The 19,689-nt window shown below is 42.2% G+C and overlaps 1 protein-coding gene across 6 annotated transcripts in view; it reads right to left on the bottom strand.

The window, feature by feature from the left end:
- The window catches only part of GRIK1 (glutamate ionotropic receptor kainate type subunit 1), a 172,809-nt gene that overhangs the window by 9,835 nt on the left and 143,285 nt on the right, over nt 1-19,689 (bottom strand). For 4 of the 6 annotated variants that reach the window (XM_030019954.2, XM_030019951.1, XM_041124867.1 and 1 more), the window contains 4 exons: nt 16,181-16,299; nt 11,226-11,443; nt 5,784-6,009; nt 1,120-1,370 (listed from right to left, as the gene is read on the bottom strand). In XM_030019954.2, the coding sequence (XP_029875814.1) occupies nt 1,120-1,370; nt 5,784-6,009; nt 11,226-11,443; nt 16,181-16,299 (814 nt within the window). Of the gene's footprint in view, nt 1-1,119; nt 1,371-5,783; nt 6,010-11,225; nt 11,444-15,227; nt 15,640-16,180; nt 16,300-19,689 lie in introns of those variants that run through there. The other 2 variants (XM_030019956.2, XM_041124868.1) reach the window with 2 other exon arrangements.

Raw genomic sequence — 19,689 nt, forward strand, 5'->3', positions numbered from 1 at the left:
GCAAAATGTTCTCCTTCTCCTCACACTCATTCCTGCTGCCTTTGTTAAGTTTATTTTTCTCAATAGTAATTTCTGGCATTTATGTCATCAGCCTTGCAGAACTACACCTTGGATGAAGAGGATGAATTGCCTTTCCCATATAAAAGTGCAAAGTGAGCTTAAACAACTCACTTCAAAGTAGATGCCTCATGTCTAGAAGCCTGAAGTGAGGTGATAGGAACCCTCCTCTTGGTGATTGCATCAGGGGCCACTGATCCTGCAGTGCAATGTGACCCTCGTCCCTACAATAAGTCCTGTTGAAGTGAAGAGGATCAGGGCAGCTATAGCAGTTGAGGCAAACAGGGCCACATCAGGGTCTAGGACATGGCCAGAACCAAACCAGCACCAGGGAAGGCAGCCAGAGTAAAAGGGTTGGCAGACAAATTCAAGAACAGACTCCAAGTTGCTGCTCATGTCTTGTTTCTTTTACAGCAGCTGATGGTTCAGTAAACAGGTGTTTACACTCTATTTTAATGATTGATTCTATCTCACAAACTGCTGTAATACTCAAGGCATGATTTATACACAGCATTTCCTTTGTTTTCCCTCTGCCCTTTTAAATTGCTTATTACGCTTCAGTGGAGCTATTACCAGAATTTCTTTGGCTCCATAATCTTACTTTACTGTGGCATCCCTCACCTTTCAGTAGGTGTCCCTGCTTTGAAGTGCATGCTTCAGCACAGTGTGTAAATGCCTGGCTGTGAAAAAATTGCTTTCTAGAGCAAGAGAAAAATTACGCTTGCAGATTTGGAAGTACATTCTTGTTGTTACTCAAAGGGCTGATGCTAATGCCATATAAAAAAAACAAACCTTGAAGTCTTAAAGATCAAGCAGAAACTGTGTGAGAAATTAATTGCTCTTGTTCTGCACTGCCATACTAAGCAGCACTAATTGGACTGTGGATGAGGTACTTCTCTGTTCTTTTTAATAAATTATTTGTCTTTAGTGCCAGAGAAGCATGGTGAGAGTTCAGCAATACAAAATCTGAACGCCAGCAAAGAGACATGTAATGCAGTCACCTCCACATCCACAACCCTCAACCTCCCAGAAACATAAGCAAGCTGGAAATGGATGACTCACCTGCTCAATATCGCTGTTTTTCCTTGATTTATATATAAATTCACCAATGGCTACAAATACTGAAAGAACAAGTCCTGCAGCGAGCACTATGAAGATGCCCCCAATATTCTCCACCCCGAGAGCACTGGCTTCTTTGCTGTCCTCCTCGGGGCAGCCGTTGCCTCGCCACCACTTTTCCTTCATCATGTGCAGCTTTCCCTCCTCCTGGAGCTGGAGGATGGCGATGGTGATCTTGTCTCGGTAAGGAGACCCTGCAAAGTGAGAGCAAGGCCCATCAGTGCCAGTTGCACCAAAGAGAAGTCAGGGAGGGAGCAAGCTGCTGCCACCTGAAGCAAAAGTGCTCCCTTATCACAAGATTCATTACTCCATCTAGAAAGTCTTGGTTTCTCTTTAGCTGGAAGGGGGAGGAGGACTATCTATTGGTGTCTGCCCTGGGGACTGGAAGGCAGAAAGCTCCTTCGGTCCCATTACTTGTTTGAAAATTCATTATAATTTCTAGAGTCTCCTACTGAGGTTTATTTAAGCTTTGGCAGTGGGTTTTCTTCCTAAGTAATTCCTTCATATCATGTTTGAATATTGCTTTAAGCATCCTTTGAGACCTTCGGGTTTGCATCTCTTCTATTTACTTCAACATCTGTTTATTTTTCCTACTGCATGTAAAATGAGTAGCTGTCTAAGAAAAGCCCACAGTCAGTCAGATACATCCTCTTCTCATTTATACCTGCAGAAGCCCACAACTCCACTTTAGCTACCTCACAGCTTATAAGAACACAATGCATTCAAGTCTTTTTTTCCGTGACTTGCAACTATATTGGCACTGCAAACTGAAAATAGCAACTATTTTTTGCTTTTTATTTGCAGGCCAACAGCTTGCTAAATGATGTGTCTTCAGGCTCAGCAGCATTAATGGGCATGTACAGTATCTGGCAAACAGCGAGGTCACATTGGGCAGTTCTATCTGTTTAGGTTTGCCTCTCACGCAGTCTGCTCTGGCTCTCCATCTTCCAAAATCTCTGCTGCCTGTAAGTCCCTTCAGCCAACTTGTGCTGTTGCCGAAGCAGAAGTCTGTAGCCTTAAAGGGGGACAAGGGAGAAGCGTGCCCCTCGCCCCACTTCTGGAGCAGCGCCTAGTTAAAGGAAATTGCTATCAATTATCTTTTCCCACATTGCCAGAAGCTGAAGTTATCAACAATAATAGCAGAAACCCTGGTGTTAATTATAATAGATCCGTGGAAGTTGGTTTTGGCATTGTGAGAGAGACTTTTCTTCATGGAGAAAGGATTTTATGATAGCAAGCAGGAGAGAGTTACAAGAAAGGCTGTTTGGATCTAAAGGCATATTATGTGCCCCCAAATCCTGCCACGTTGGACTTCCTACAATTGGAATCATTCAGTGTCTGGGCTGAAATACAGTGTCACCAGTCCTTTGTCCATGTAGCTAACTACCATCCACCCTTTCCTCTCCTTTAGCACATTAATAAGACTATTTTCTTAAGCTGTAATTTCACCAAAAGTCACATTTTGCTGCAAATTAAAGCAGCTGCAATTCTCAATCCGATCAAGGTAAACAAACTTTTAAGGCAGAACGTGTGCCACAATTTCAGTGATAGTGTGGTACGCATAGACATGGACACTTAAGAAAAATCTCACTAGGCACCACTTTTATGTCTTAATACATCTAAATAGCCTTGGAAATTTGGCCTCACAGCTTCAGTTTTCTTTCTTATATTGCCATGCAGGATATTGTTAAAAATAATTGTACCATGAATACAAGTTCCTCTCTCTGCTTTCCATTTCCTTTGGCCCGCAGCATTGTCTGAGGAGAATCAGTGTGAAAAACATTGCAGTTCTTCATTTGTTGTGCCAACACTCAGCTATTTTTCCAGTGTATCTTACTGCCAGCACTAGGACATGCTGTGACCACAGATGCCAAGAGACATGTGTCAGATTGTAGAAAGTCCATCTGGGAAGCCAGCAATCAGCAGCCACTGCTTGAGGTAGCCAGCTTTGAAAGGAAAATACGCCTGCTCTAAGAATAGATTTCTATGCATGCTATTAACGAACCAAAAATAAGCACAACAGAAAACAAAACCAAAACACCTTCAAAACTGTCTTTACACAGAGAAGAGAATTATTGCCACTGAAAACAGCAGCGCCTCTCAGAAGAAAGAGCAGAATTGCTTCTACCTTAGGAGAGGTTTGTCACCCTGATAGCTGGAGCCTTTTAGGTTGTAGGACTCATCTATTTTCCCTTGTCTGGAAGGACGTAGCTGTTAGGTGAAGTGAAGCAGCCTGAGTCACAATGCAGGATTTGTGGGGATGTTCATTCTTTCTTGTGATGTTTATGTTGCCAGCAGGATTATCACAATTCATCTTGAGGGTAACAGGTACATCTATATTTCTGCGCGTGCTTTTAAAGTTTGTCAAGTGTGCGTGGAGTGTTGGATTGGTAATGTTTTATTGGTGAGCACTAAAACTGCACACAAATCCATCTCAACACCTCTTTGAATATTCAGCATATCATTTATGGCCTCTGAGCTATTAACAACCTACCTCTCAGGCCAAGAAATGCATCTATCTACTTTCTTAGCAGTTTCCCAAGTAACTGGTAATAGCATTAGTGTTAGAATTACTAGCATCAGCACTGGCAGGGATACTGGAATTAATACCTGTCCTGACACCTATAATAACATTGCTTTCTTCAACCAGATTCCTCCCAGGGTGACATTTTGCACAGGTTTTGCTTAGAGGTGCTTTTGCTACAGCAGTACTTCCAGAGTGCATTCAGTTCACCACTGGCTGCTGCAGATTTCTCATTAGTAATGGTCTTTGCCAAGAATCTGCTGAAAACCCTCCTCTTTGTGACCCATCGGCTCTGTAATAAACATAAATGGAGATGTTTGCTGATATGCCTAAATGTCCTTTAACCTAACTCAGCACAAAGAAGTAGGAAGACAGCCTATATGTGTAGTCTTTTACTTGCAGAAGGTGCTCTGATAAATACAATAGTACATTTCCTGGATTCATAGAAGAACTTTCAAAAATTCTTCTTCCTGTTTCTTTGGGAGCCAAATGGCAATGGTATTCAGCTCATTCACTGGAAATTTTGGAGCGTGAGGCATACTTTTGCTGCTGCAAAACCTAGCCGTGTGGTTGTGCCTTCTCCTGAAGGAATGAATGCAGACCAGTTAAGACCTGCTGAAACTTTGGTGTTGAAGGTCACAAACAAGTCGTCTTTTTTTTTTTTTCCATACAGCTTCTGCAATCAATAGTCTTGAATGCTATGAGAAAAACAACGAGCCTTTGGGGTCCATCTGAATAGTTGAAGGATCTCCACAGCTTATCTTGTTTATGAAATCAATCTTTTAAAAATTTAAGATGCCTGATCACACTGAATTATTCCACAGTGCTTGGAGATATCTATTCCCCTGAATCTTGCTGGTTTTCCTTAAGAAAAAAATTAAGGCATATTTATCATACAAGAAACATCTTATAAATATATTTCACAGATGTATTTCCAATGGATGCACTCTCTCTGCAGATTACCATCTGTTTCAATTATTCCTTCATTGTTCTTGTTTCAAAGTGTGGCAGCTTTATAACTGCAATGAAACTCTTGCCGTACATTTATCTTTATTCGGGATTTTAGCTTTCGTATCATTGTCCTCAGGGTAAGATGGTTGTTCTCACATAGCCAGTGGAAAAGTATACTTAAAATGTTATCTATATGACAATCTGTCTGAGGTACTCAGTAGCATAGATAATCACAGTTCAAAGTGCAGTGGAGTTTCTCCCTTATTTATATCTGGTATACCAAGCAACCGATGGACCAAATGCTTCACCTGTTATATCTGTGTAAACTGATATTGCCTTGAATAATTCCCCTGAAAACAATAAAATTGCATAGCTATTAACTGAGCGTGGCATGGTAAATCCATATGTGAGCAGTATGGAGAAATATATTATACAAGAAAAAGACCTGGCTGCCCAGTGCTGATAATTCAGAAAAGCAAAGCACAAAAAACTTACACACTTTCTAATCATCTACAATCAGAAAATCTTGAAAAGGACACTGGATATGCTAAAAAAGGTCTACTGGAAAGAGTTCACAGAGATTGGGAGTCTTAAGTCTCTGCTTAGCTCAAAACACTGAAATCCCTGATGCAGATGCAGAACTTTGCAATTGCTTCTCGCTGTTCTTATGTGTTGCTCTGAGGTCATAAAATAGATCAGAAATTCATCTCCTTTCATGCAGCTTTCTTTGGGATGCATACATTGGACATCACATTTATCCTGCCCACTTCCATTTTCCCAGAGACACTACCTGATTTCTCAAACTAAACTGAATTTCAGTAGAGTGACTTGCACCTCGAGTGGCACAGAGCATACCCAGTTTGCTATGAATGGGATGCTCCAGAAGGCAAGCAGGTCACTCGACCTCGTTCTGCAGATGTAGCCTGCACTGCTATATTCCCTCTTGCTTGCAGATACAGCTTGCAGATGAGTAGGGCAAGAGTAGATGTTTTGCCTAAAAGGAGGCTCCTAGGGTCTGTTTCAATAAGGAAGGTTTCTAAAAGACTAGGACACAATTCAAATGGCCATCTAAACTTCTGAAGGGGACATTGCTAGGAGTGCTCCACACCACCTGTGCTGGAAAGCATCTTACCAATAGGGGTTCCCACGCCGTAGCCTTTTGAATCAATGAGCCCCCCGATCTGGGTGAGATTGCAGTTTCTCTGAGTCACATACTCTATGCTGGTCGACTCCATTAGCAGCGCGTAGTCCGTTGTGAGCACACGCTGGATTCCCTCGTCGTTGTTCTTCACCAGCGCTGTTTGCTGCCTGCTGCTCATGAACGCCCACATCTTCTCATACGTTGATATTTTTGATTTCTAAGGAGGGAAAACGAGGGCACAGAATCATACCAGTACCCAAATTACACTTGTAAAGTGTTCCTCAGCCTTTTGTTGTGTCCGATGCCAATAGCACATCTTGAATGAAAGAGAATTGGTAGCAGGGTTTTCCTTCCTGCAGCCTTTCTCTCTTACTGTGCTTTATGCTGAGGAATCTCTTTTTTCACTACATTTGCAGTGCCAGGAACTTCATTACTGGCACAACTGTGAAGTGCTTTGAAGTTTTTTGGGCTAATGCTGTTACATGGATTACAGCACATAACCCAGCTGAATTGGTGCAGCTGGATACTGTTGCACTCAGCAGCAGTGCTTCTCCCTGTCAGGGCAAACACACTACTCCAAAAGCCTGATGATGAATAAAGTACTGGCTCTTTTGTATCACTATCACTTGCCTAGAAGTCCTGTACTTCAAGCATAAAGCTTAAGAAACAAACCCAAAGCGGCTTCTAAGCAAATTTCTGCTTTCTGCTTTCCACTGCAATCAGACTTAAGGACTTCATCCTTCTCCCACTGAAGTTAAGGGGGAGTTTGCCAGGAGGAGTGTGTGCGTGTCCTGTGTCAATGCCCAGCTGCCCAGGGAAGAGGGATGCCAGAAGCCCCAGCCACCTCTGTACAATGTTGAACATCCCTTCCTCCCTGCTCCTTTCCCCGTGCTGTGGGAGCCTACAAGGGACCCAGGCATCCTGCAGGGAAAGGCAGCGCAAGTGCCTTGTTCACACTTCTGCCTTTGTTGGAGTATATGAAAAGGAAAACTGAACCTGCTCAGGGACATGCCTGCTACCCTCAAGATGTGCTACCTACAAACCAAAAAACCTTCAAGCACTTGTCCAGTACTAACATGATTAAACCTCTCTTTTCCTTGTATGCTCTCAAACAACACTGAGGACGCAATGTTGCTTTTGGATTGAATATCAAGGTAGACCTACAGACAGCGGGACCCTTAGAAACTGTCAATGGAAACAATTTTGTCTCAAGATGGCAAAGCCAACCATTGCCAAACTACTCTGTGCTGCAGCCTAGCACGAGCCAGACACTCACAAACCAGCTTTTTAATGTAGGTATGAGTTGAAGGTCCTCCACGCACTTAGGTTTCCCCAGTTCTGGGGCAGTATATCCTCACTTACTTCATGGGCCCTACCTTTGGTTTATAGCCATCATAGCTGATTTTAGGGTCACTATGTGGAGACCATATGTGCTTGTTAAACACCAGTGTCTGGGGGATTCCTGTGAGAAGTTGATTTTCTGGTTCTTTGAGCTTTAAATGTTAATATGCTTCACCTGTAAATTCAATACCTGTGAACATCACCTAAATTCCACCTAAGTTTGGTAAGCCACAGGATATACCACTAAACTGTAAAGATGGTTAAGTGGCTCTTTGCTAGTAGAAGCTATTTTTACTGCTTAGTTGGGAATATTTTTTGAAACCGATGATAAGTTTAGTCAGTAGTTTGAGTCTGATATTGAATTTACTGGAAGGATGTATTCCTTATTCAGATGAGTTTGAAAGAAAGATCTTAGCTTTTTGACTTGCCAATGCCCATTTTTTTCAGGATAGATCATATGCCAAATTCTGGACTTTGAATTCTCATTGATTTCAGTGGAAACATGTCTGCACATCAGAAGGTAGGAGCTGGCAAGAGTTGCAACATGAGATTAAGATCTGTTATCACAGAGGGGCAAGAAAGCAATGGAAGATTTATAGACATGTTGGAAACAGAGCGGGATGGCAGTCTGGAGAAATATGTGTGTGTCACAATTCGTAGATGTGAAACATCTTGCCTTCAGCTGGACTTTCCCCAAATTTGGACATGCACACAGATGGTGAATGCTGCCTGAGATCATGCTGGCTCGCCTGCCTAGAACCCCATCCCCTTGCTGGAGCACTCCTTAACTGTCCAGACCCTGTTTTCTGGGGGTTTTCATCTGGTATGGCCAGATCTGGTATCTGCGTACAGGGAGGAGGCTGACTCTGAGGTTCCTTCAAAGTCAGAACTCCATTTTTTTCCCCACATAATTTCAATTGCTTTTGTTTTCATTCCTCCCACTACCTGGCTAGAAGGCAGAGTCACTGCAGAAATTTTCTTGAAAATATTGGCTCTTTAGCAATAGTTTTTCTGGGGACACTATTACAACAGTGATACTAGTGTAAGGCATTCAAAATCAGTGGAAAAACACAGCTGTTAGTATATGCATTATAAACAAGACTAAATAAAAAGTGATGTAAGTTTGAATAAATCCAAATAGAGTTTTCAGAAAAGCAGTGCAAGTACCTTGCTTTTCTCGTACGGTTCCCAATCTGCATGTCATCCAGCAGGTACATTGTGTAATATCATCTTTCAGGGGCTTCCTGCTGCTACTTTAAGCATAAAGTCCTAAACCAAAGCTCTTCAGAGTTTGCTTCATGCCAGGATCTTTTTCTGCACCTGAAGTCTTCAGAAATCCTTTTGCCATGTATGTCTCTTATAGTCCTGAAAATCAGACTCAACTGGTCTTTGCATCTCATGTCCTATATGACAGGCACTCTCTTGTTCCTCTCTCCTTCATAGCGAGGAACACCCAGAGTGTCATGGTTTTGCTCTAAAAAAATGTTGCTCTGAAAGAGTCTGCTGTTTCTCTTGGTATTTCTTGGTTTAAGTCCCAGGCATAGCCCTTAGGTAAATCAAATCTTGCAAGACAGGAAGCACTTGAAATAATGACCCTTCCTTAGTGCAACCCAGCCCTGCCCTACGCTCCTGCAGGACATTTTTACTGCTGTTGCACCTGGTCGTGCTGATTCCAACTTTCCCTTTCCCTGTCCCCATCACATCAGCACTCCCAGGTAGCAGGACTGTCTCTGCAGCACAGGCTGCCCATCATGAAAAGCACCTATCACCCCAGCTCAGGTCCTGCAGCCCTCAAATCGCAGGGGCATGGCTGTCGGGGGGTACCCCTGGGCGTTGGGGTGCTCCCAGAGTCCATCACGGCATGGGGCAGCCCAGGGGAAACTGTCCAAGCCAGGTCAGGGCTTCAGAGCTCCCCAGAAAGAGGCAGAGTTATTTCAAGTATCTTCTCTAGAGTCGTTATGGCAAAGGTGCTTTTTCTTAAACTATACTGTAATACACGGGAAGCACAGGAACAGGAGTAACTGCTGCCCAGAAACCCTTACTCCTGCCTTCTCCTAATTCCTGGGTCTCTCACTGGGGGGTGGGTGGGTGTGTGTTTACTTAGCTCAAGAAGTATGTGCAGTATTTTACAGTCCAAGGGAGGCAAAGTCATGCCCTCACAGAGCACCCAGTCTTCCTTTTGCATTCGTAAGTATCTATTGTATTTATTGTACAGAGACCTACTCTGTGATTTATTTTAAAGTTTTGGACAGCATAAAGAAATCCTAATCTTGTGAGGATTTTGAAGGGCTGTGTAATAAAAATAATAACACCTTTTATATACCACTGTGTCTCACTGGTTTACAAGTGTGATAAATTGTATTTTTCATCCAACTTTCACTATGTCACCTTCACTCTGCCAGAGAATCCATCTCTATTCTGTACAAAAACTACTGTCCTTTCACTTGTGTTTGTGTACACGTGTATTTCAGGCATAAGTAAGCTAGCATGTATAGCATATAAATACTTAATCAACTTGTCTGATTTTTTTTTTTAAAGGCTTACATTCTTTTAAGCCCACAAATTTTAACCTCAGGGATTAATGGTGTAAAAAAGTCAGTGTAAAGCTGGAAAAAGCTCTAGAAATTTGTTCTGAACTTCTCATGTTGAAATTCAGAAGCTATTTCCTCTAAAGAACACGGAAGCAACAGGTTTTGAAGTTTTCTTTTTGATGCTGAATTTGACTTCCGAATAGCAATGGCAGTGACCGTCTTTGGGCACTGAAGAGCTCTTAGACCAAGGGAGTTTCCCAAAGCCCTTCAGAAGGTGGCACAGCTGCTTCCTCCTGCCTTATATTCCTGATGAGAGTCCAGTACTTGCCTTATGCAGTTTCAAGGAATATGTCCAGATGGGTTTCCCAGCATATCTTAATGGAAATTTCAGCTCATGTTTTCAAGAAATGACTATAATGAGGCTTTGAAAAATACTGTAGTTTGTGCATCTCTTCCAGCAGAGAAATATTTCTATTCAGCCACAGGAGAGCCATTACAAGGGCAGTTCACCGTTGACAGCTCCAGCAGGGATAGTCTACCATCAGAACTATTACATGATTGAAACATCCTTGATGAGCATTATTCGTTTTGAGAGATGACCCAAATACTTTAGCCAAGATCCTTTTTGTGTGTAAGTATTTTGCCTCGTGTGGAAGCATAAGGGCTTGTAGTTAAAGCAGGGCAGGGGCCTTGGGCTGGAGCAGCAGGGGAGAAGGCTCGTGCATGGCACGAGTGTTATTTTGCCCCACATGCTGCTTCCCCACAGTGTCTCACCCTCTTCAAAGGCACTGCATATTTAACTGTCTATAAACACCATTCTTAGATGCTACAGTGAAAAGCATGATACGGGTTCATACAGTGCTTAACTTCCCTGCTGAGACTACCAATGAAGCTGCTAATTAATTCTAATCATCACAGGACTTTTGTGCGTATATCCTATATTTATAGCTTGTTGGCTTTTATGTCGACATTTTATGAGATATTAACCCACTTTGTATGTAATTATTACTAACAGTGAAAAAAAAAGAATGCAGTTATCTACAAAGTAATTAGCCACAGAAAATGATCTTTTACTTACGGATGTGTTCATGTGTGTATGTGGCCCATATATTATTAGTCTGTGTAATATTGACCATGGACCATTTTAAAAAAGGGACAAACAAACTTGCATTTTGACTGCCTGCAGTATTATTGTGGTGCAAATGTGACCTTCAGAAGTGATCTTAGCCAAATAGCTGGAAGAAGCTGAGATTCCACCCTGCGGAGCAACCTGGAGGAGAATGTCCCCAGGTCCATGCCCTGGTTCCCTTCAGATCCTCCCATCAAAGGCATGGGTTTGCCCCTCACAGGAGTACAGCATCAGATTGTTTCTCCATATGTCTTGGGAGAAAATGTCCCATCTTTTACATTAATATTGCTGAAGGATCCTCTATGGCTTTGGGAAAATTATATATTTACCTATTACGCTAATCCTTTCAAATGTTGTGATTCTGCCTCACCATTTATCAATGGAGGGCCATGAGTCAGTCTGACCGTACAGAGCTGGCTGATGCCACCTTACCTTGAAGAAGGTCATTGTGGATCCATCTCTAACAGCCCCATACTCTATCTTGGTTTGCTTTGCCAAATCATCTGCTGAATCGATGGGGGATTCCATCCTCTCCACAGTCAGGAAGGCAGCCAGGTTGGCAGTATAAGATGAGATTATGATTAAGGTGAAAAACCACCATATTCCTCCAACTATTCTGGTAGAAAGAGCTTTGGGCATCAGCTCTGATCCTGTTACAATATCATCAAAACAATCATATTAAAATGATGCTAAAAGATGCCTTTCCTGATACTACAGACTGTTTTTAGGCACAGAATGCTTTTATGAGCCGTAATATGATAAAATGATTTAAACAGTAACCTCACAGATGCACAGCTTACATTTATAATGGTAACACACTGTGAAGGTGATGTATGCTGTGATACATGACAAATGGAATTATCCTTGGGTCTAAGCCCCATTACATCTCTGAGCTAATGCTCATTGTGATATTACACTCTTACATCCCCAGCAAGCTATACTAGTATTTTTGTCCATTTCCTGAATCCTTTTTTGCCAATGTACTGTAATCAATTTTTTAACCAGAGATCTTTAGCAGAATGCTATTCTGCTTACAAGCTACCTGGCAGAAGTACCTTACAAGAGAAACCTGCCCTGTGCATCCTGTCGACAGACCTTAAGCAGAAACAGGGTGATCAATATGGTTCCAGTGAACTCATCGGCCTGTGTGAACCTGAGCTCAAAACTCAGAACATGTCTTATTACAAACATATGGTTTACATTTGAAAATTCAGGGGGTGAATGGACATATCCTTTGGATCTACAGGGCAATGCAAAGTTTTGGACGGTGTATTTAACACTTATAATCGCTGAAAAGGTTTTAGCAGATCTGCCTGCATGTCACACCAAAAAATATCAAAGTTATCTGCCATTGTCATAAAACCCCACAGAACAGCATGTGTGGGTATTAAGTGCACCGAAACAGCTTCTAAACAGCTCAGATGATAAACTGTATTTAAGCCACACAGGTACTCATATTTCTAAGAATTCTGATGCAAGTTTTGTGCTGTTTTTTCTAGAGGCGTCCCCACTGAACTTAACTCATTATGTGGGATTCAAGGATCTGGTTCAGCAAAGTACTTAGCCGCTGGAGTAGTTTTGACTTCAAAGTTAAGTCTTTGCATAATTATTTTGTTGATGAAGGATGGACTTAAGAAAGTACTAAGTGCCTGTGAATGGAGATCTCAGCATGTAAAGCTTTTGATGTAACAAACATATTTCTATTACTGGAAAAACATGTTGACATATTATCTCTCCCCAGCTCTTTAATGATTTCTGTAAGAAATTTAAACATCTTACAGAGGATATTTTCAGACTTTGCAAAAACTCTGAATATGACTTTTGGGCCAAAGACTGAAAGGGCAAAAACTTTCCAAACAACCAGCAAACACATTTAACTTTTAGCTTTGTAAACATATAGACGTGTCTCTTAAAGGTCAAAGCTAAGCATAGCCCAAGGGTTTGAGTAGGTTGACAGGATTGCCAAACTGTGAGAGCAGATGCTCTGCCTGTGCAGCCCTGGTGCTGCATGGATTTCAAATTAAGCCAGCAGTCTAAAAGCAAAAAATCTCACTTGAAATTTTCGAGTCCAAATGTACTTGTGTCCTGGTTTCAGCTGGGATAGAGTTAATTTTCTTTCTAGTAGCTGGTATAGTCTTATGTCTTGGATTCAGTATGAGAAGAATGTTGATAACACGCTGATGTTTTCAGTTGTTGCTAAGTAGTGTTTAGACTAAGTCAAGGATTTTTCAGCTTCTCATGCCCAGCCAGAGAGAAGGCTGGGGGGGCACAAGAAGTTGGGAGGGGACACAGCCAGGACAGCTGACCCAAACTGGCCAAAGGGGTATTCCATACCATGTGACATTGTGCCCAATATATAAACTGGGGGGAGGGGGCTGGGGGGGATTGCTGCTTGGGAACTAACTGGGCATCGGTCAGCCAGTGGTGAGCAATTGCATTGTGCATCACTTGCTTTGTATATTCCAATACTTTTATTATTATCGTCATTTTATTATTGATATTATAATCATTATTAGTCTCTTCCTTTCTGTTCTGTTAAACTGTTCTTATCTCAACCCACGAGTTTTACCTTTTTCCTTCCAATTCTCTCCCCCATCCCACTGGGTGGGGGGGAGCAAGCGAGCAGCTGTGTGGTGCTTAGTTGCTGGCTGGGGTTAAACCATGACAACTTGTTTCAAGAGCTGTAGCTCTTTCTGGGTTTATGTTTGTGGTCTGTTGTACTTTCTTGCTTTTCAGATTAGATTTTTTTTTAATACAATAAAATCAATAAAATCTTTTTATTTTTGTATTGTTGCCCTCAGGAAAAGTGTGTGTGTATTTCTAAGCTGGGGTTGACCTGCAAAAGCTGGCTTCTAGGAGTGCTGATTCAGGTCATCCTGAAGGTATTATTTTTTTTAAGCTTAGACAGTTTAGACAAATATAATTTCTACACTTGGACTCTGATGCTATACCTAGCTCTGACATATACATCCCAGTAATCCATAATAGCCAGATACCTTGCAGATATCTTAACAAGCAACCATGAAATCTGCCAGCACAGCCTTACGGCAGCACGAGGGAGTAGGCATAGAAGCTCTGTGTGCTGAATTTGTGGGGTGAGATGCCAAATCTCCTGCGATTTCCCCTAGCAAGAAGTTGTTTGTGAAAAAGCAGCAGAATACATTCAGTTCAATTAAGCTCAAAATGCCACAATCTATTAATTATGCAGTGAGCTACTGTTTTGCTTTTGTGAGGTGCTGAGCACACTCTGCTCCCAGCTGAACGAAGAGGGCCCAGCATCTCTTTTGATCACTCCCACAATTATTTCAATGTTCACCTTTTTGAGGGCCTTGATTCCAGCAAAAAACATTCATATATGCTCCACGCTCACTAGCTTCACCCTGCGTGTTCTCCTTAACCAGATACTCCTGGTCTGACCCATTGCCCAGCTGAACCGGGGCTCTGACAGATAGCTTTCCTTTCTGAGAGTGATAGTTTCTTGGAATGAATTGGATGAAATGTGCCCTGTTTGGATGCTTTCAGAGTATGCATAACACATCTGAGACTTTCAGGGGAAAAACAGGGGAAGTAACATCTAAATAAAAATGTTGCTAGCAGGACTTGGGGTCAGAGACAATACTTGCTGAAGTCTCTCTAGTGCCTTTTTATGGCAGACATGACAGCCAATCCTGATCCAGACTTTGCTCACGCTCTGTAGAAAAGAGAAAGTCTGATCATCACATTTTAAAATTTAATAACAAGTGTCTTCCAATCAAGCATAACAAGCAGCTGCTGCCAACAAGAAAGAGCGTAACACTAGTTGCAGAGTTTCACAACCATTCACATCATGTTTAAACTCTTCACATTAACGATGATGCACTTACAATCACACGCACCACAAGTTTGTACATGGAAACATTTGTGTTGCCTTACAAATGTCCTTTCTTTCTTTCTTTCTTTCTTTGTTTTGTTTTGTTTTGTTTTTAACCTTCTTGAAAGACAAGCAGAGTCTGGTTGGGGCTGACTGTCATGTACCCAAGGTAGTGGTAACGAGCAGACACTGCATCCCACAGTTTGCTGTGGATGATGGTAAACTCCAAAAAAGGCAGTACATAGAAACACAAAGTCCTGGGGCACTTCACACACAGGGCAATCACAGTTATATACACACACCTGCCTGATACCGTAAAACCTCAGCCTGTGTTTTACTGATAAATTGGAAGGAAAACAAAACAAAAAAGCGAAACAGAACGGCTCTTCCTTCATGCAACCTCCTTCAAAGTAATTTCTATGAGGAAACTCTATATCCTGTCAATACATTAGTGCACCAATGAAAGCAAGTGCATCTTAGGTACAAATCAAACTTTGTTCTCTACCATATCTAGGAAAAAAATCCTCATTTTTTTTTTTTACTGCTACTCATGTCTGTTAAAGAGGGAAGAATAAACTGTACCTGGATGAATGCAGAGATGGTTTTATTTTCCTTACTTAAATGTTTAGGAATTTAATACCAAGGTCTGCTGGGCTTTCCTCTGGATTGCCTTTTTGGTTGTTGTCATGGGGTGGGGTTTTTTTGCTCAGCTTTGATTCAACTTGAAATATTTGTCAGAAAATATTTCCATTCTTTTCAGTGCACCCCAGTTTTGGTGAATAGTGATTTAATTGGAAACCTTAGAACATACACACCATAAACAAATGTGTTTAGTACACATATCTGTTTGACTTCCCATATGGAGTAAGCTTCACTGCCCTTGTCAAATGAGTAAAATGTCAGCTGTTTCCAAAATCATCAGCAACAGGGACTTGTGACTGGGTTAAGTTAATGCTTCTAGGGTTGGATGCGTTTACAGAAGGATGGGACTCATACCTGCAGAAAAGCCATAAAAAAAAAGGTTTGGTTTTGGTTTTAGACAAAGTGTTTGACAAGTGCCAACAAACTTAACAACCCTTCTGAAGAAAGAGCATCTTTTTTTGTTTGGCAGTTGTAACAGTTTTTCTAGGGCACCTAAGGCTGTTACTGTTTCCGTTGGGATGGAGCCCAACATTTTCCTGTTGCCAAACCTCTTATACTAATAAACTCAACTTCAGCATGAAGCACTTCGTATCCCTCCTGTGATTATTTTACGTTTCAGCTCCAGAAAGTGCCGTGTGGCCCTGCCTGCTTCTCTTTCTCTCAACTGCTTCCCCTCCTTCCTCTGGCTGCAGCCCTATTCTGGGTCTCACAGGTTCCCCTCCTCTGCCTGCTCCCGGCTGCAGTGGCACGTCGTTTTCTTCCTTTCTTCTACTGCTTAGTTTCTGAGATCAGGTTTTACAGTATGCGTTGTATTTACAGAGGGTGGAGTTTACCAGCACAGAAGCCCTTGAGCAGACTGTGGGACGTGTGCGATAACGAAGTGTAACCGGTGTACCTTGCTGCATGAGAGCTCCAACTCCAAACCAGAAACTATTTAGTAAAGTAAAATTGTTTTCCACCACATCTGAGTCTGGGTTGCACGGGTGGGGGTTATACCATTCATATGGTGTAAACCTGTGGCAGTTAACAGAAACAATCTGTAAACATCAAATAGAGTACACACAGCGGCAGCAAACCTGCTGAACAACGCACAAAGTGAGGACTTAACGAAGGAAACAAGAAAAAGAAAACCTCAGCTGAAAGGCCGTCCACGGGACGTCTCGCAGCTGCCTGGTGCGAGCTGTGGAGCAGCGCTGCAATGCCAGGAGCTGCTTTCACAGTCCCGCACCCAGCACAGGGCTGCTCCCGTTCTCCTCCCGCCCTCGAGGGTGAGGCTGCCGCAACGCCCCACAGCTTCCCTGCCTGCACCACTGACGGACAGACAGACAGACAGGCATCTGCAGGGGCAGGGGGACGGTTGGAAGCCACGTGGCTGCTCCTTGGTAAAGCATTGAGAAAATAATGAAGGAGAAGCAGCCCTCCAAAGGCAACCCTCGTTAGCTGTCTGTGGTTGAGATGCTGGATGCCGAACGTGCTCTCCCTGCGCGAGGCTGCCGCGGCAGGGGAAGAAAAGGCTGCCGATCGTCTGAAGGCCTTCGGGTGCAATTGCAGTGCCTGAAAGCCCTAGGGCCACGTTGTTGGTATTGCTGGGAGAGAATTACGCAGAGGATTGCCTTTAGCAGAAGAACGCTGCTCTATTCCCCGCCCACCGTCCTGCAACTGCAAACCGTGCCCCTTCTGCTCTGCACACCACTTGGCAGAGCTACGTGAAGGACCGTTTCTCCCCAAGGTGTACCTTGCTTGCTGTTGCTTCCCACTGCTGCGTGGCTTGCTGTGTGCTTTCTCATGAAGTTTATGAATATAGCTTTAATTGACAATGTCATGCCAATACATTTTAATTACTGTTTCAACAATACAATTAAGTGTTGAATTTATGCACAGTAGCAAGCAGAGTGCCTTGCTTAGCTGATGTAATGAACTCTGATAATAATGAACCCACTAATTGAAACAGTATGTAGCTTAGGATGCCATTAGCTGCACAATATTACAGTAACTAGTATGATAGTATTAAAAATTGTAACAAGAGACGCAGTTTTCGGGTTCAAGATACAACAGTTCTGCATACACCAGTTAAAAGAAAAGCAATCACCAAGTTATATGTTTCAAATTTGTGCTAGAATAATGGAAGCAACTTTTCTGTAGTAACGACATTGTGCCCAACTCAGTTCATGCAGACACAGTGGAAACACATCCTTAACAAGAGACCCAGAATTAGGACCTGTAGGTTGTCTGAGCTGCCAATCGCCATAGAAGTAAAGAGGACCCATGCTGAGCATTCACCCACAGGGTCCCAGAGTGTTAACACAGGACAGTAAGAAGACGTACAAATAACTCTACCTGACCTGACTGGGAAGCCCAAGGCTGGGATCTTGCATTGTTTCAGACAACAGCCATATTCAGTAGGTTGGACACAAGTGTCCCCATCACCAAAAGAGCAAAGCAGCGATTGCTAGGAAGTGGCAATGAAATTCTGGCAGCAAAACTCTTTCTGCTGGACTGGAAAGATATTTATAGCTCTGGGTATATATTTTAATGTGGTACTAGGGTATACATTTCTTTTTCACTTTGAAACAAAAGCCTATTTTCTTCTTGTGCTTCTGTTGCTGTGCTGAGCTCTAAGAAGAGGCTGGCTTACAATTCAGCTCTATTTCACTGCTCAGGCCTTCTGTTCCCGTGGATGTTTTCCCCTGGTTTTCTCCCTCTCTGGGCCCTCAGCAGTAGCTATGCTGAGGTTTCTGATAAAGATGAGATGCTCAAGGTCATCTAAGCACCCTTTTATATAGGCTCGGTATGGCATTATTCACCACTGGTGGTTACCTCAGCTACCTAGCTCTACCATCATTGACATCAACAGCACAGCTGATATGGCATTAGCAGTAAAGGGCAATCTTGGCAGAAAACACCTTGTTCATTCACTGCCAGTGTACTTAGGAAAAGAGCTTTGTCAGTCTGTAACCCTTCACAGCGATAAAAACTTCAGTGTTTGAGTTTAAAAATTAATATAACAATGCCAGGGCTATACATAAGGCTCAAAGACAAATGAGAAATTATTCAGCTGCTGAAAAGTCTGAAGAAATAACAGGATGATTATCCCAGTCTATGAAAATTATTCCCAAGTATTTGTCTGCCATGAACTGATGTCAAAATACTGTTAACCATTTAATTTACTGTGGCAGCATTAAAAAGTGGATACTTCTGAGGTTCTTAAAACCAATCTAACTAGTATTTGCTGAAACACTTGGCAAATCTTACAGAAATCTTGATGTATTTGGATATGTGAACAGGTCTAGATGTGGACTGTAAGAATGGCTTAGAGTCTTGGACTGAATTAAAATTTATAAAGTCTAGAGTAAATCAAGATGACATGTAAACACAATTTTGTGTACTTCTTCAGCCTATGTAGTTGTGATCTAATTAGGCACTGCTTTTAGGCATCAGTCCAAAAAAAAGCATTTGTGTCAGAAAAAAATAAACATTCAGAAAATTATATTAACTGTTTTGCTAAACTAGTACACTCATTTCCCCTTTTCCTAAAATAGGTGGGTTGTGAGAATGATATGCAAACTTGATATATTTAAGATGTTACAAGTCAGGTTTTGTGCTGTGTGTTATGAATGTGGGGGGGTCTATACCTCTAATGACATGTAAGCCTTTTACCTAATTTTAGAACATTTGACAAATAGATAGAGGCCTTAGGGGTTATTATGCTCCTGCAAGTGTTGTGAAACATTGCACTAGTAGCCGCACTAGGAAAGAAGCTTCAGGATGAGCTCACAACTCGTTACGTATCAGTTAATCCGCATGGGAAAGATTGCCTATAAGTCCTTCAGCTGCAGGGAAAGCAAACAAACAGACAAACAAACTTCAATTTGCATCACAGTCCACCATGAGACATAAATCTGTAGGGAAATTGGGCTTCATTAGTTACGCTGCTCCTGGAACTACTGCTTTTAGAAAGATTTCGGAAATAAAACATAGCACAGTTACACAGGGCGAACTTATGGATTTACCCAAAGACTGTGATTTGGAGCAATATTTAACAGCCAAGAAAAGCAAACAGGTTTCACAGCTGATGATTTGTGAGCACTGTGCGTTTCCCTTTGGTTTGCTCCTGGCCACGCATCTGTGTGTGGGCAGCTCTGCGAGCAGACAGAGGACCCTGATGCTTATTTATTTTTGCAAACTTGATGCTGTTATTTTAAAAAATAGAAGCATCAAGGATAACTTGGGCTTTGTTTTCCCTTCTGCCTGTTCTGAGGTGGAGAGGATTGTGGGATGTTTTTAGTCTTGGCACGCAACTGCAGAAAAGTCAATCTGTCACAGTCGAGCAGATTTAATATTAGTCATGAATGAGATCATGATTTGCGTACAGTAAGAGTTATTATTTATGGTACAGTGAGCCAC

The sequence above is a fragment of the Aquila chrysaetos genome, chromosome 7 (assembly GCF_900496995.4).
Source record: "Aquila chrysaetos chrysaetos chromosome 7, bAquChr1.4, whole genome shotgun sequence".
In the NCBI taxonomy this organism is placed as follows: Eukaryota; Metazoa; Chordata; class Aves; order Accipitriformes; family Accipitridae; genus Aquila; species Aquila chrysaetos.